Below are 16,263 nucleotides of genomic sequence, written 5' to 3' on the forward strand. Positions count from 1 at the left end.
AAATAAATGTAATATATATATATATATATATATATATATATATATATATATATATATATATATATATATATATATATATCTTTACTTTCCAATATCAATCTAAAAAAACATTAACGGCTATATTGTCAAACATTCATTAACTACGACCTATACTTAAATATTATGTATAAAAATAATAAAAGCATTATCCTGATTTCTGGTAATGTGATTGTGCTGTCATTTTAATATGAATCTATTCTATGAATCAGTACATAATTGGCTTAACCAAATACTAAGTACTTTTAGAAATCTATTGTCAAACGCTTAAAGAAAGCAGCACACATCAACGTGAATTTTTCTCCATACATATCCCAGGTAAACACCTGCAACATAAAAATGACTGAAAATGATTTATAGAGTTAATGATTCTGAAAGAGGTCAAAACGTGACAGTCAAGCAGAACCTTGTCCAAAGGAAAAAATAGTATAAAATCTTTATCAAGGCTTTAACTATACGGTGTCTCATCCAACCGTATGAGAAAAAATATATACATATGAAAAGTGTGAAACGTGAAACGTTTTAATACTAAGTATCATAATCGTACATAGAATATGTATCGGAGTAGTCCTAGACTATCTTGATGTGTGGACTATTATGAGTAGTCCTATACTATGTTGATATGTGGACTATTATGAGTAGTCCCATACTATGTTGATATGTGGACTATTATGAGTAGTCCTATACTATGTTGATGTGTGGAACATGTTGACGTAATGAGTATTATGAGCAGTCCTACACTTTGTTATGGTATGGAGTATTATGAATAGTCCTATATGATGTTTATACATGGAGCAGTATGAGTAATCCTATTAAAAGTTGATGTGTGGAATATTTTGAGTAGTCCTATACTATGTTGACGTGTGGAGTATTTTGAGTAGTCCTATACTACGTTGATGTGTGGAACACGTTGACGTAATGAGTATTATGAGTAGTCCTACACTTTGTTATGGTATGGAGTATTATGAATAGTCCTATATGATGTTTATACATGGAGCAGTATGAGTAATCCTATTAAAAGTTGATGTGTGGAATATTTTGAGTAGTCCTATACTATGTTGACGTGTGGAGTATTTTGAGTAGTCCTATACTACGTTGATGTGTGGAACACGTTGACGTAATGAGTATTATGAGTAGTCCTACACTTTGTTATGGTATGGAGTATTATGAATAGTCCTATATGATGTTTATACATGGAGCAGTATGAGTAATCCTATTAAAAGTTGATGTGTGGAATATTTTGAGTAGTCCTATACTATGTTGACGTGTGGAGTATTATGAGTAGTCCTATACTACGTTGATGTGTGGAACACGTTGACGTAATGAGTATTATGAGTAGTCCTACACTTTGTTATGGTATGGAGTATTATGAATAGTCCTATATGATGTTTATACATGGAGCAGTATGAGTAATCCTATTAAAAGTTGATGTGTGGAATATTTTGAGTAGTCCTATACTATGTTGACGTGTGGAGTATTATGAGTAGTCCTATACTACGTTGATGTGTGGAACACGTTGACGTAATGAGTATTATGAGTAGTCCTACACTTTGTTATGGTATGGAGTATTATGAATAGTCCTATATGATGTTTATACATGGAGCAGTATGAGTAATCCTATTAAAAGTTGATGTGTGGAATATTTTGAGTAGTCCTATACTATGTTGACGTGTGGAGTATTTTGAGTAGTCCTATATTCAAACAGTTGCTAAAATCACCACTCTTCTGAATGGCGTCAATCAATTCAGAATGAATACATTCAAAAATTATTGCTTAAATATGCAATGAAAATTCTTCACACCACAACCGATGGGTCATTCCAAACATATTGAAATATGCAATTAATACGGCATTAACATAACTAGCCTAAATTGTATACATATTACTATAATCGCTACAAATTTCGTTGTTTAAGTATTTAACCATGATGTTACTAGCATTTAAAATAGAACGCCGTATAGTTTTCTAAATAGGTCAAATCATTTACAACTTGTAGCTGCTTGTTCCGGTGGCCTAAGTGGTTAGAGCGTCCGCTTTGAATGCGGAAATTTGCTGGTTCGAACCCTTGCAGTCATACCAAAGACTTATAAATATGGTACTAGCAACTGCCTCGCTTGGCTCTAAGCATTAAGAAGTTAGTGTTAGTGTTGTGTCAGGATAATGTGACTGGATGTGACATAATTTCACATGTCTGCTCCACGATGCCCCAATGCTAGACATCACTATAAACTGCAACACTACAAACATCGCAGCGATATGACTGAATTTTTTGCAAAGCTACGTTAAAAATCCAAATCACACACAGACACACACAGACACACACACACACACACACACACACCTTGTAGCTCTTTGCCATTTTCTCTGAGGTTCTGACAGGTCCTTGTTTTTTTAATAACATTTTTTTTCAGTTCAAGCAAAGTCAAACTTTGTTGCATATTATGTGGAGTATTGCCAAGCAAGAATCCATCCTTGATATCGATCAGCAGATTTTCCACTCGCCTCCATATTCCCATGACGAACACGTATTTATCACACAAAGTACATTTCTATTAATGGGACAACGTCATACAATCAGTTTGCCACACTCATACCTGCCAGCCTTCAAGACAATGCTGGAAGATTTCGAGACTCCAAAAAGTGGGTTTTGTGGTCTCAGCGGGGTCAATACAGGTGACCCTGGTAAGCAACATTGTACGCTTGAAAACAAGTTACCTGATCATGTAGAAAATGTAACTTTTAATAACAGAAAATAAAATAAGTGTCTTGTTTGAAGAACTTGATACACTTGAGACACTTCAAAACAAGCAAGTTAATAAACTTAGCATTTTCACAGAGACAGTAAATAAAACTAGAAAAGAGTTCATGACAAGATAGTTCACCTGTGTCTGAAATTACCTCAACACCAAAATTAACCAATGTAAGACAAACAGACAAACAAGCAGCCAAAGATAGTACTTTGGTTATATGGGGGACATAGAAGTACATTGTTTCTCTCTTAAAAATTCACCATCAAGCAAAATAAAACGTTAAAGTCAGTTCCCATCGTTTATTATTTATAGCCAACTAAGTTATGAATTAGATAATGCATAATTTTCTTCTCTCATTGGTTCATTGTAGTGTATGAAAATAATACCTATTTCATTATTGTTAATATCTGCATTCATAACTGTTCAAAGTTTCGCGAACATCATGTTGGTTTTTTTTTCTGAGTACTGAAAATGATCCTTAATTCAATATTTTGCCGTGCCTAAATATGAAACAAAAATTCCATGCTGCTCCTAATTTTAACATTCATAATATTGAATATACTTCAGTTTTCACAATTATATGCATGTAGTAAATCTCATTTCAAAGAAATTTTACCGCTCATCAAGATAATACCTGTAATCTGCAAAACGCGACTTAATTAGCTTCATCTCTTGCTTCTTTTATATTTATATCCGATTTACCTGTCGTTCAGTGAAATGTGTTGTTTTACGTCATGTACGTTACTTACATAAATTGGGGCCCCGAGTGACCGAGTGGTCTTAAGCGCTCTCCGTTACAGATCACTGCCATCTCACCTTTGTCTGCGCCGGTTCGAGTCTCGGATTCAGCCAGTGTGGGTATGTGAGAAAGCTTGCCAGTAGCTTCTCGTGGGTCGGTGGTTCTTTCTGGGGTTTCCCCGGGTTCTTCCTCCACCATTAATACTGGCCGCCATTTATAGCCTATCATGTGCTGAAAAATGGCGTTAAACCCCACAACAATAACAGCTTACATAAGTTAGCTAGCTGGACAGTCAACAGCAATGACAAACGACTGTTTATAAGACTAATGGTATTAATTCAGTTCCCATAGAAAACCTATGCAAACCCCATGATATTAAAAAGTCGATAACTTTAGATTTCTGAGTGCTCATGATCAAACCTATATTTATCAGTATAGATGAACCTAAATGACAGCTTCTGTGTACAGAAAAGGAGCCGCATCATTTTCTGGACCGACACTGGTTTGAAACATGTGCTTTCAATTCCGCACCAAAGAGTCAGGTGCTAATTTCAGTAATGAGTGTTCCAAACTCAAGACTGTTATAGAACTGAAATTGCGTCAGGAAAACAATGTCTGTCATTTTTAAAGTTACAGCTAGGATAAGCTCTCAAAAGATCCCTTTTCCTACAAAACAACTTTCATTATCAACAAATACTGGCCAGCCAATCCCAAATATACTCTACTTTATGATCACCCATTTCCAGGCTGGTTGCCATTTTCCATACAATTAGTATTGCGTGTCCTAATATATTACTGCACCTACACATTACTGTGTCAAGGATCTCCCCACCCTCTCTCTCCTTAAATTGTTATATACATATATAGTAAATCATATTTTTATTCAGCCAAAAATCACGTTTTTAGTGTTATGTTGCATGTCAGGTATACATCAGTTTGTGTAACATTTTCCTACGTCACATAGTAATGATATGAAACAATGTTGGTTCTTAACCTTATGTGACTAGACTATTAAACTACTTTTCATTTTGACACAATATTTGTGATCCAGCCTCAAGGTTCAGACACTTTGACTCTGTCTCAACTCAGAATTATGAGGTCTAATTAGCTCATGTCAACACACTGACCAATCAGTGACAAGATATCTGACCCAAGTCCGAGTTTGATAATTTCCGTCAATCTCGTCCCGCTGCATAATTTGACACTTGCAAGACTGAGATACGTATTATCTATTTTTTGTGGGGGTAGGTGGAGTATAACAAATTATAATAATTCCCTTATATATTTATATTGCGTAGCTTACTCGTCCGTTTGATGTGAATACATCCCAGAGCGGAGAATTGTCAATAAGACTAGGTTCACTCTTTTGCATTGACGACGATTACGCCAGAATATCAGATAAGTTGATAGAAGGGCATTCGGAAACAGCGACGGGCAATTATTACGTGATTAAAATTAGTTTTACTTTTCCTAAAACAAAATAAATAATACATTTTATTAGCAATAATACATAGCCCGTCGCTATTGTGCATCTGAATTTGTCAGTTAAGTGGGTTATTTGATGTATTAAAGACTGATCGGAAACAGAGAGAAATAGAATGTGCTATGTACTAACAATCTGAGGAAGAGATTGCTGAATGTTGGGGTCTCTCTGAGTCATGTGTGTGCTGAAAATATGGGTCAATGAAAAAAAACGCATTCGGTCTCTTACACTAACGAACGGAGGCAGTACAAGCACAAAGTAGTATATGATCGCCAAAATACTACTTTCATGACGCCTTTTAAGAAAGAATGATTTAAACAGACCATGATGCAGCGACGACTCGAACCTTTTGGGCGTTTAGTTTCATAAAAAATTGGTCTCTATCGGTAAGGAACTAATAAGAAATGTTGCGGGTAATTTTAAGTGGGGGAGGGGTGAGGTGGATGGAAGGGGACCCCTGTCAAGAATCTGTCCCGATTCATCCACCAATGCCAGTTGTGATTACAATCTGATCCTATCGGAAATAACTTTGAGAATACCAGGTGGTTCACGCCTAGGTCGATAAATCAGCCCCTCCGCCGTGATGATATTGATTTCGCTTTAGGGGCTGATATCACCTATCCATTAAAACATGCAAAAGTCCGCAGACACCTTTGCTGCACATATCGGTGTACATTTTATACACTTACCAGTATTTCTCGCGGCTGTGGAGCTACCGTCGGCTGAAAGCTTCTATCTATTGGTGGCATGTACATTATATTTATTATGTTTGGTGACTTGTAAATCCACGTAGAATACCACAACCCTCTGTCCTGTGGCCATTTTGAATTTGGCGTTCAATATGGCTGTTACCATTTACCGGTATGCGTCTAAAGTGTATGCAGGTTTGTTACGGAAAGATTTTCAGGCAGAAACAAATTGCAAATTTTAATGAACAGGTGACATCACACTCATATATCGCCCATAGGTATCAACACAGATTGGGGGGGGGGGGGGAAACGGGTTGATTTATCGGACTTTCTACACCTTGCTAGAAGGATAAACTGTAGCTGGAACATGAAGACACATCTTAAGCGAGCCAGATTTTCAGAGGCATTCAAGGTTCCCAAAAAGGATAGGTAAAGGAGAGGCGACAATGATATATGTGCTCGTAGCGCTTCTAGAAGCGTCCGGATTCTTTCTACTCGGTCCCGTATGATCAGAACGAAGTTTTGGTTCGTAAGTTTAATCCCACGTAAACTAAGTCCTCACATGGAATGTACTCTGCTTCTCGGTGTTGGGTTAAAGACCCAGCCGAGTTACTGTAGACCAGCAACAAAACAGATCCTGACGGAGGGACTGTGCATGAACGTTGTGGACCTGCCTGTCATCTAAGTACTGAAAAATCGGAATTCCCAGTAATCAGAGATTTGCCCTATTACTTCATATACGGGCCAAGGTTATGGGTGTGGAAGCGATTCGGAACAGCTGAACACATAATTACAAAACTTTATGGTCCAAGCGAAATCGGAAGTATATAAAGTGTGGAGAAAATATTGGGATGTACAGTAAGCACTATGAATGTAGATGTAGACAGCCCAATCTGCTGGACACTGAATTCCGGAATGAGGATGTGGTCTTCATGTTGAAATAGTCCTGCAGAAAAAGTGATTCAAGGGGGGAGGGATCGAATACGAGATGAAACTTTTCGCTTTTCTTGGTGCCAAGGACGATTCGGGAGTAGAGTGCGGTAGATTCATTGTTCAGAACCCTCTCGACTGCCCCATTCTGTAAAAAGGTGTGATTGGATTGCTGAAGTAATATTAGAGGTCCTTCACAGACTGAGTTTCCCAAAACTGTAGTTGGTAACCCTGGCTCACGATATAAAGGACCCAACTATCGTCCATGACGCATGTCAATGCCTCTGAATAGCGGCCCAGACAAGCACCTAAGCGTTCGGGAGAAGAATGCACGACAGGAGATGGTTTTATTTCCTATGACTGTCATCTTTGAAAAGGAAGGAGGGTTAGATAATATCCTCTTTGCGGGACTTTGACCCATTGGATCAGGAGGAGGTTTAAATTGTGCTTGCGAATTTGACGAAGACTGCGTCTGCTCAAGAACTTTGCAGATGACCCTGAGGGTGATTGGTATTAACATGCTTCCTGGTCGATTGCAACGGGCCAGTAGCTGATGTAAAAAAAATGTATTGATGATCCTTCAGATTTTGGGAATGTACCCTCTGAAAAGGGTGTCCTCTTCCAAAAAGCAGCCCTGATATGGCCTTTAATATGGTTAAATAAGACCTTTGACGACTCCAACTCAGCATCACGGCGAATGTGCAAAAGTAACGACGATATCGCCATTGAACCTGAAGGCAAATGCTGGTAGGTTTTGTCCACAGCTTCCTTCCAACGCACACTACCGTGCGGCTCTATTACTGAGGCCTCTCTCAGCATACTGAACTTAGTAGTTGAGAAGAGGTAAGCATGAGAAGATATTAATACTAACATCTGAGTTTTGTATTCAATAGCTTCAATTGTCTTTATTGGAGCGTGCCCAGGTTGTAGTAGAGATACAACTTGAGACGATCCAGCGTCCAAGCTGAAGAGTTAATAGGCCACTTGGGGAAATGTACATGGTATCTTGATGCAGATACAATAGGTCTCAAAGTGGAGGAAACAACTGACCAAGCAAGGTCTTGACCTAAAATATTTATAATATGCTCATTTTTGTCTACGTAAACTTTAGTCAGAATCGCACTGTAGTTTACTATACTAACACTTTCATATTGCCTGCACGTGCACAACACGTGTGCTTGAAGATAGTTTTGTACTTTAGGAACTATTTAGTAAACAAACCATGTACACTCACGTAGTAGACGCTTTAGAGTTTTTATTTATTAAATTTGCTTGTGAATGAACTAAAGCAGCTGTTTTGTAAAATTTGAAAGTATAGATGATAAAGTTGACGATGTGGACGAGACGAGTTCACTTCGTCAGAAATGATACTTTAAAAGACGCAAACGAATGAACGTGATATTCGCAATGTCAACAATAAAAGAGAGATACGCCGCAGTAAACTGAAAATACCGTTCAGATGATTGAAAAAGTTATTTGGGAAAACATTCACAGCCTTTCACAAACAGAATGTTTAAGACTATGACTAGTGCTCTCTAGGGTTTAAATAAAGCATATTGATATCGATGGTTATCGCATATCTATCATAGATGTTTTATTTTACAAGTCTGTCCAAATACTAGATTCGAGAAGAAAAAAAATGCATCTTAAGGTTTTGGTAGGAAACTAAGAGCCTCAGAGCTAATAATCCAAGACAAACAAATATTTCTGCTGGGTAAATCGAGTGTCACAAAACAACTGTTTTTCAATTTTTTTCCATTGTAACTATTTTGATGTAATATTATCATAGCAATAGAAGACACACAATATGATACATTTCATAGCTGGGGTCCCTCTAACAGCAAGATGCAAGTGACAGCTGTACTGGAATTTCGAATAGCCTACATTTCCAACTGTAATCCATTCTCCTTACTACATTGAATTGACCCAATAATCCAGCCCCTCATAATCAGAAAAAGTAGAATTGAGTTGGGTCAACATAGAAACAAAATCCATGTGCATTATGTCCCAATAGGGCTCTAAATTTAAATTTTAAGTAGACAAAAGCAAAAATTCTTGTTTAAACTGATCTACACAGCATGACAAAAGGTTGCTGGTTGGAGCTATGTGCTCATAAAAACTGTTATTGTGTGTTGATGAATCTACAGTTGTGAATTTATTTTGGAATAAAACATAAATTCAATTACATTTGTTTCTTCTAATGTCTTTTATTATTAAGCCTTAGGTAGTTAAACAAAATGAGCATGTAATAACAAGGTTACTGCATTTGTATGGGAAAATATGAACTAATTTTTCTGGAAAACACTGCACTTGGCAAGTTCATGCAGTATGTTTTAGAAAAACTTGTTCATATTTTTCCCATACAAATGCAGAACCTGTAAATACAAAGAAGAAAAAACCCACAGAATTTAGTGTTTACACAAATGCGAGAAAGGAATAAGCAATTCTTTCTATGTTAGTGTGGGATCTCTGCTGAATATATTACCTAACTGAAAAGACTTATCTGTAGCCAGCTGTAATTGATATTGAACATGAGCACAACCCTAAGCCATAAGGGGTGGGACACAATGTGGTAACCTAAGATGTCCCTTAAAGAACATTATTCTGAAAGGGAAGTGTGTTACCAGCATTTACAATGAATACAGAGATAAACAATTTGTTGAAGGAAAGACTGCAATGTGGTGAAGCACAAGCAACAAGAAATCTTTCTCTGGTCACAACCTCAACGTTACCATGGTATTCTTGAAACTTCTGATTGTTTTCCAAGGGCATGTGAAGGTGTAACAGTGGACCATGTCTTATTACCAATTCTTTAATATATGGAAGGATGTATCCACATCAAATGGTTAAGAATTGTTGGGTGTGGAAAAAAAAGAGTAAGCTATACAAAAGAGATGGGTTATGTATCACTGCTATTCAACGAGACCTCATATCAGTCACATACCATTGCATACTTAGACTCATGCAAGACTAAGATTGAGAGTTTACTCCAAATTTTGAATCATATTCTCTTTGAAACTATGGCTTGGCTGATAATTACATGAAAATCTATGACCTGGTTTCCTTGCTAGTAAATGGTGTTGCTAAATATATAAAAGCTTTTACATGGTTGAAGTGTAATTCCCACCAAATAGTTTTGAGTAGGAATAGGAGTATCTGACAAAAAATATTGTACATTCCAGATTTAGACATGTCGCAAAACTTATATGAGCAAGGTGCATTTATACTGCAGTATAAATACATTTTTGAAAGTATATGATATATTCCAGGCTGCCACATTGAAAGTCTTACTCATCTGAGTGAGAGTATTTTAACTTTCAGGGCTTAACCATTTCATAAGCTAAGCTAGAGAGATATTATTTTATACATTCCAGAATTAGCCATGATGCAGGCTGTACTTCAATAGGAGTATATTATACATTCCAGGCCAAATCATATCATGAGCAATACTTAAGTGAGAGTATTTCACACATTTCGGGATTACATAATTCTGTACATCAACTTCAGAACAAAGTATAAATACAGATATATGTCTTCTCGCAAACTATGCAACAGAAAAAAAATGAAACCAACAATATTAGTAATGTTCAATAAGTGATTTATTTCTCTAAATAACAAAGTGAAAATTTACAAGACACTTAAGTATTGTGAAGTCCCTAATAATCCTAAATGTCCTATCACAAGTCCAAAAGTATATAACGTTCCAAATGAATTCCTATAGTCTTGATGTGCTGATGTACCAACAGTCTTTCATGTTTTGATGTACCACAATGTCTTTGAATGAGTCAATAATCCCAGTTATCTTTTATTCCAAAAGATCAATAAGCACTTTATAATTCCAATGAATAATTTAGATAATTCTTCTAGATTTATATCTGAAAACAACTACAAACTCTGATATGAAACAGCAATGGATAATTAATTCAAACCCTGCTTGACCTGTGACGACATAGATTGCTCTTGAATTTTCAAATTTCTGACGGAACATTCCACAAAACTGTCAACAAGTTCACTTCCAGAACAGTCTAAGGTTTTAAACAAATTTAGGCCTTGAACTTAAATTTTAGTAAATATAAAAAAATGACAAAAGTCAGGTAGGCAAAAACTCTACCCTTAATCACAGACAAAGGTCAAACGCACAATATAAATTAAATATACATAACATATATTGGATTAGCTAAGATAGTCTTTGATACTATTATAGTCAGGGCTGGGCAAATCCACTTGGAAGATGTCTAGGATGAACTCAGATTTAGCTTGGCAAGCTCACTACTTTTCAGAGGGGCCCAGAGTGGCTGAGTGGTCTAAAGCACTCTCCGTTATGGATCACTGCCATCTCACCTCTGTCTGCATGGGTTCGAGTCTTGGATTCGGCCAATGTGGGTATGTGAGAAAGCTTGCCAGTAGCTTCACATGGGTCGGTGGTTCTCTCCGGGGTATTCCCGAGTTCTTCCTCCACCATTAATACTGGCCACCATGCATAGCCTATCATGTGCTGAAAAATGGCGTTAAACACCACAACAACAACAACAACAACAGCTACTTTTCAGCCTGTGTGCAAGTCCAAATAGAGAGTGAGAGAGAGCTAGGTTCATGTTTAGTTTGTAATGCTCTACGTTCAGGAAGTTTTATACTCTCTAATCTTGCCACTATACATATACATGTATCTGCATCTTTATTTAATGTTTTTATGCACCATATGCTTCTATGACATAAATGCCTGCAGCTTCACTCATTGATCAATCCTTTGTTTCACATGATATACTGTCCAGGTATGTCACTTCCATCTTTAAGTCAATGTCAAATTGTGCCTCACATTTTATCACTTTCAAATGTAAATGCTTATTAGTTTTGAAGCAGGTTTTAACAAACAGAATACACATTTATATTTTCACCTGACATGTTATGAGTTACACTTTGGTCATAATACTTGTTAATATATGGGATTCACCAACTTTCTAGTCCTAACATAGTCATGGGCAATGGAAGAATAGATTCCTACCCAATCATTATGCTGACCAATGAAAATGTAAAGCCAACTTTCTGGTCTAATCAAAATTGTCAAAGGATGGCTTACCAAAGACTGGCTTGATGCATGTCACCAATTCCAAGGTGAATTGGTTATATTATTTATTACAGATGACAACTACATGTACTCATAATAACCCTGCCACATCTAGAAATAAAAGGCACTTGTCTTTAATGATTAGCCACATGGATTTCTCTAAAAGCAATATATAAATTATGAAAGATAACAAATGGTGTTTATAATAGTAATTATAGGAGACTGATGTATATTTTAATGTTTGCCAAAACATTATGGCTAAACAAGAGTCCATGAAAGAGACTGATGTTCTACTATCCAAAAAGTGAATTTCCAGAAGTCAAGATAATACTATTTTTAACTAATGAGTGTTGAAACCAACTCGGATATTCTTAAGCAATAACAAGATTTTTAAACGGGCCATTGCAGCAGCGATTATAATGGAGATAAGATTGGTACAGTTTATATTTATTTCCAACCAGATATCTTTTGGTTGAAACTCTATGTCAATATGACCATCTTTTCAGAAGGAATATCAACAACAAAACTGTCAAGACTACCATCATGGCAGTCATATTGGATGCATGATGGTCATCATTTTCATTGGCAAAAAAACTAGATCCTATAAGAAGTCTTTTTGAAAAACCCAATATCAATATGACCATACCAGATGTCAGATCAGCATCAATTTCATTTAGGATCAATTTGACACCATAAGAAGCATATTGGTAAAAGTTTGATGTTAAGACATGCATGACTTCCATTTTGGAGAAGTAGTATTAACAATGTTTCCAAGATGGCTGCCATGGGGGCCATATTGGATATCAGATCAGCATCATTTTCATTAAAGAACACCTAGACTTCATAAGAACTCTTGCAGTATAAAGCTCATCCTGATGAGACAACCAAATTAGGAAGAGTAGCAACAACACTATTTTCCAACTGGCCACCACTGCAACCACATTGGAGGTCAGATCATCACCATTTTCATTTGGTACCAACTAGATATCAAAAGAAGTCTTCTGGTGAAAACTCCCATTCGATACAACTTTCCTTTTAGAAGGCTCAGCAATAATAAAATTCTCAAGATTACTGCCATTGTAGACAAATTGGATGCCAGATCATTGTTTACATTTAGGAACAACTAGACATGATATGAAGCATTCTGGTGAAAATCCAATGCCGATATGACCATCTGTCAATGAGAAACAGCAATAATTATCACCTGTACAATTATTTATTCAATAAAGATGTTGATGCAATATTATCAACTTTTACACAAATTTTGATGCATGTATTGCCCATATTATTAAACAGTGTTAATTTCTCCCATTATATTGACACGCCGGCCTTTATACTTCTTGGAAATTTCTTCCTCCATCTGCAAAATACAACCAGAAAAACATAAACAGAACCATAAAAATTAAGCATTAAATAAACAAATTATTTAAAAAATATTAATAAATCAATAAAGAGTTAATTTTAAACTCATATTGACAACAGAAAATAAACACAATTTGAGTGGGTATTTATTGATGTGTAAAATTTGCCTTATCACACAAATAAATAAAGTCCAAATGACTTCATGTTAACCTTGTGAATGATTAACTAGCAATTTACATTTTTGGTAAATATCTGACTATGCTCATAATCCTTATAATTCCAATTTTCCTCTTTTCTGCCATTAAGTCAGTTCTCTGAAATACTTTTCTTATTTGGTATGTTTTTTGTGTTATATAGGCTTGTTGTCAACAGTAAGTGGGCATCCCACACCTGCATCTTTAAACATTCATTGTTCTTGCTTTTCTATGCATTTTGATCTTTCAAATTTAAATTGTCTCCATTTTTAGTGTGATTACTAGCTCGCACATCATATGACCTTGACCTTTAGTAATTGCTGGGAAACATACTTTTGAATAAAAAATGCAGCAGTTTATGAATGGCTCAAAATGCCAGCCAAGTGTTTTGTTTGGCTGAATGGGTGAGTGTTAGATTGCAGGAAGGTCTCTGTGATTACAATGTTGGGACTTCTCTTTGGTGATGTCATCAGTGGCTTGCATATTTTTTCATCTGAAGTCACTGGGGTTTGGTTTTTTGTTATTATTATAAGGCAAGGTGTTAGCATATGCAAAGTTTTACCACAGGTATACTGGAAACTGGATGGGAACCATTAGTAGTCCCCAAAATTTACTGATATGTAAAAATTCTGGATTAGCATCAAGTGACCATCAATATACAATCACATAGCAAGAAACTGTCAGTTCATAACTATTGTAAATTTAAAAAATACAGCTCATATTAGCAATAAATAAGGGCCTTTTCCACATTTTTATCATTGCCCTTTGCATAATTTCCATGAGATGAAAGTTTATTTTTATTTCACCCCATTGCTGCCAGAAGCATATTACACACACACACACACACACACACACACACTCACACACATATATATGTATGTATTCTCCATGGTAACGCAGGCATTTCATCTGGAATTACAGTTCCTCTTAAACATGAAATCATGTTCATAAAAGCAGAGGTATCTGCCTTATATCAGAGTTTTAACAATCCTTCTTTCTCTCACGTATCAATGCATTATATATACTATATAAATACAATAAAATAAAAATGAATTTCATTTGAAAATGATCATGCATAATACTCAATGTGTTGAAGAAAAAATGCTGTTGTAACAAAATTCTCACCTGTTTCTGCATCTCTTTAGTCTGCTGCCTGAGAACATCTAGTCTGGGTTGTAACTGGCCTTCTTCCTCACTTGCCTCCCTTGATTTCATTGTCATCTCCTTTTCATAAAGCACCATCTTGTCAGCAAGCTTTAACGTCTGCTGAAGACTCTCTTTCAAACGATCTACATATCTGCCAGTAGAAGACATTAAAGTAAAAATAGACTATTTTATGATCATACACTGTCCATATCTCATGCTATCTGAAGTTGCAAATAAACAGCCAGTTTATACTGTGGAGAGATCAGGCTTTGGCCTAGTCTGGTGGACCAAGTCTAGTAAAAATGTTGGGGAACCAGTGGAAATCTGCTTGTAGCTAATCTATTGGACAAATGAGAAAATAAACTAACCTATACAAAAATGAAAAGAAAAACAAAATTTATAAAAATAAAGAAATGAAAACAGTCTAGTCTTTTAAAATATGGCTATAACTGAAAAATTTACAAGTAAAAAAATTCCCATTTCAATTACTGGCATAAATGTGATCTTTGCACACAAATATACTGATCAAGTGTCTTTTTTCCCCCCGTTCATTTGCTAAATTAAGATGATTAATACATTTTCATATCAATTTATGCTTTATTAACTTGACATTGGCAGCATAACACTATCCCCTTGTTTATTTTAGTCATCACTTCTGCTGACAGTTACCTGAACATTATCTATGCATATATATATATATATGTATGTGTGTGCATGCATAAGTATCATGCCCCCACCCCCATGCACACACAGCTTTACCTCCTTATGTAAAAGTTTCAAGTATCTGTCTTACTTGGTTAAAGAGGAGTTTATATTATAAAACTCCTAAAATCACGAAATAATTGAGAATTAATTATATACAGTAAAAACTGCCTTCATCCCAATAACTCCTCTAACTGCCCCCATCCCTGTAACTCCACCCACAATGGGAAGATCACTCTTCTGAAACACTGCACATCTAAAGACCATAAAAGGATTCTGCCTGGCAAGTTTAAACTTGCATAGGTAAGCATGAAATGATGAGTCTGGTTTTTCAATAAGTCATGTGTATGTATACATATATATATATATATATTATCTATGGAACAATATCATTAAATCATTACTTAAATGTTAAAAAAACTCCTCAAATGTATAAAAAGAGAATTTTAAACTATGATATTGCATTAAAACATATTTCATTAGAAACGTAAGTCTTTTTTAATCTGTATATCTTTCTTCCTTTTTGTCCTTTAATTCATTCTGTTTTCCTTTGATTTGCTGCACAGTGCATATGTATGAAAACATAGATGCAAATGATTTCTTTTTACATGTACATCTACATGTGCGATATAAGTGACCCCTCCTTCCACATAATATTTGTACAATAACTCAAAACAATAAATGTTTAAATTAAACTACTGTACTTATTGCCCAAACTAACTACAGATAACATCTCAGTTAAGAAATCATCCATTTTTCAAAGAATAAGAAATCATTTATATTAAAGGAAAAGCAAAGTTGTTTTCTATTTAGTAAGCATACTTGATTAATATATATATATATATATATATATATATATATATATATATATATATATATATATATATATATATATGACACATTTAATTATTAATTATGTCATATAATATCCGAAAAAAGGAGAGAATTCATGACACGTAAAAAGTTGACAGTTGTTCCAGCTGTAATCCACTCTCTAGGAGATTTGCTTCTTTTATAAGACATTATTTGAAATGTTTTAATAACTGCAATTTCAATTATGTATTATATTTGCATCTTGAAAAGGAAAAACAGTGGAGCACTGACATAACTTTAAAGCTGTTTAAATGGATGAAGCTTGCCATTGTATACTGTCACAAGAAGGTATGT

The 16,263-nt window shown here is 35.4% G+C and overlaps 1 protein-coding gene across 2 annotated transcripts in view; it reads right to left on the reverse strand.

Moving 5' to 3' along the window:
- Nucleotides 1–10,208: 10,208 nt before the first annotated feature.
- The window catches only part of LOC149791533 (CDK5 regulatory subunit-associated protein 3-like), a 110,869-nt gene continuing 104,814 nt past the window's right edge, over nt 10,209–16,263 (reverse strand). For both annotated transcript variants that reach the window (XM_089970062.1, XM_089970061.1), the window contains exons 14-15: nt 14,374–14,545; nt 10,209–13,052 (exon numbers count right to left, since the gene is read on the reverse strand). In XM_089970062.1, the coding sequence (XP_089826188.1) occupies nt 12,981–13,052; nt 14,374–14,545 (244 nt within the window). In that variant the 3' untranslated portion in view covers nt 10,209–12,980. The remainder of the gene's footprint in view (nt 13,053–14,373; nt 14,546–16,263) is intronic.

This window comes from Sinohyriopsis cumingii, chromosome 9 (genome assembly GCF_028554795.1).
Source record: "Sinohyriopsis cumingii isolate HCF-2022 chromosome 9, ASM2855479v2, whole genome shotgun sequence".
Taxonomy (NCBI): domain Eukaryota; kingdom Metazoa; phylum Mollusca; class Bivalvia; order Unionida; family Unionidae; genus Sinohyriopsis; species Sinohyriopsis cumingii.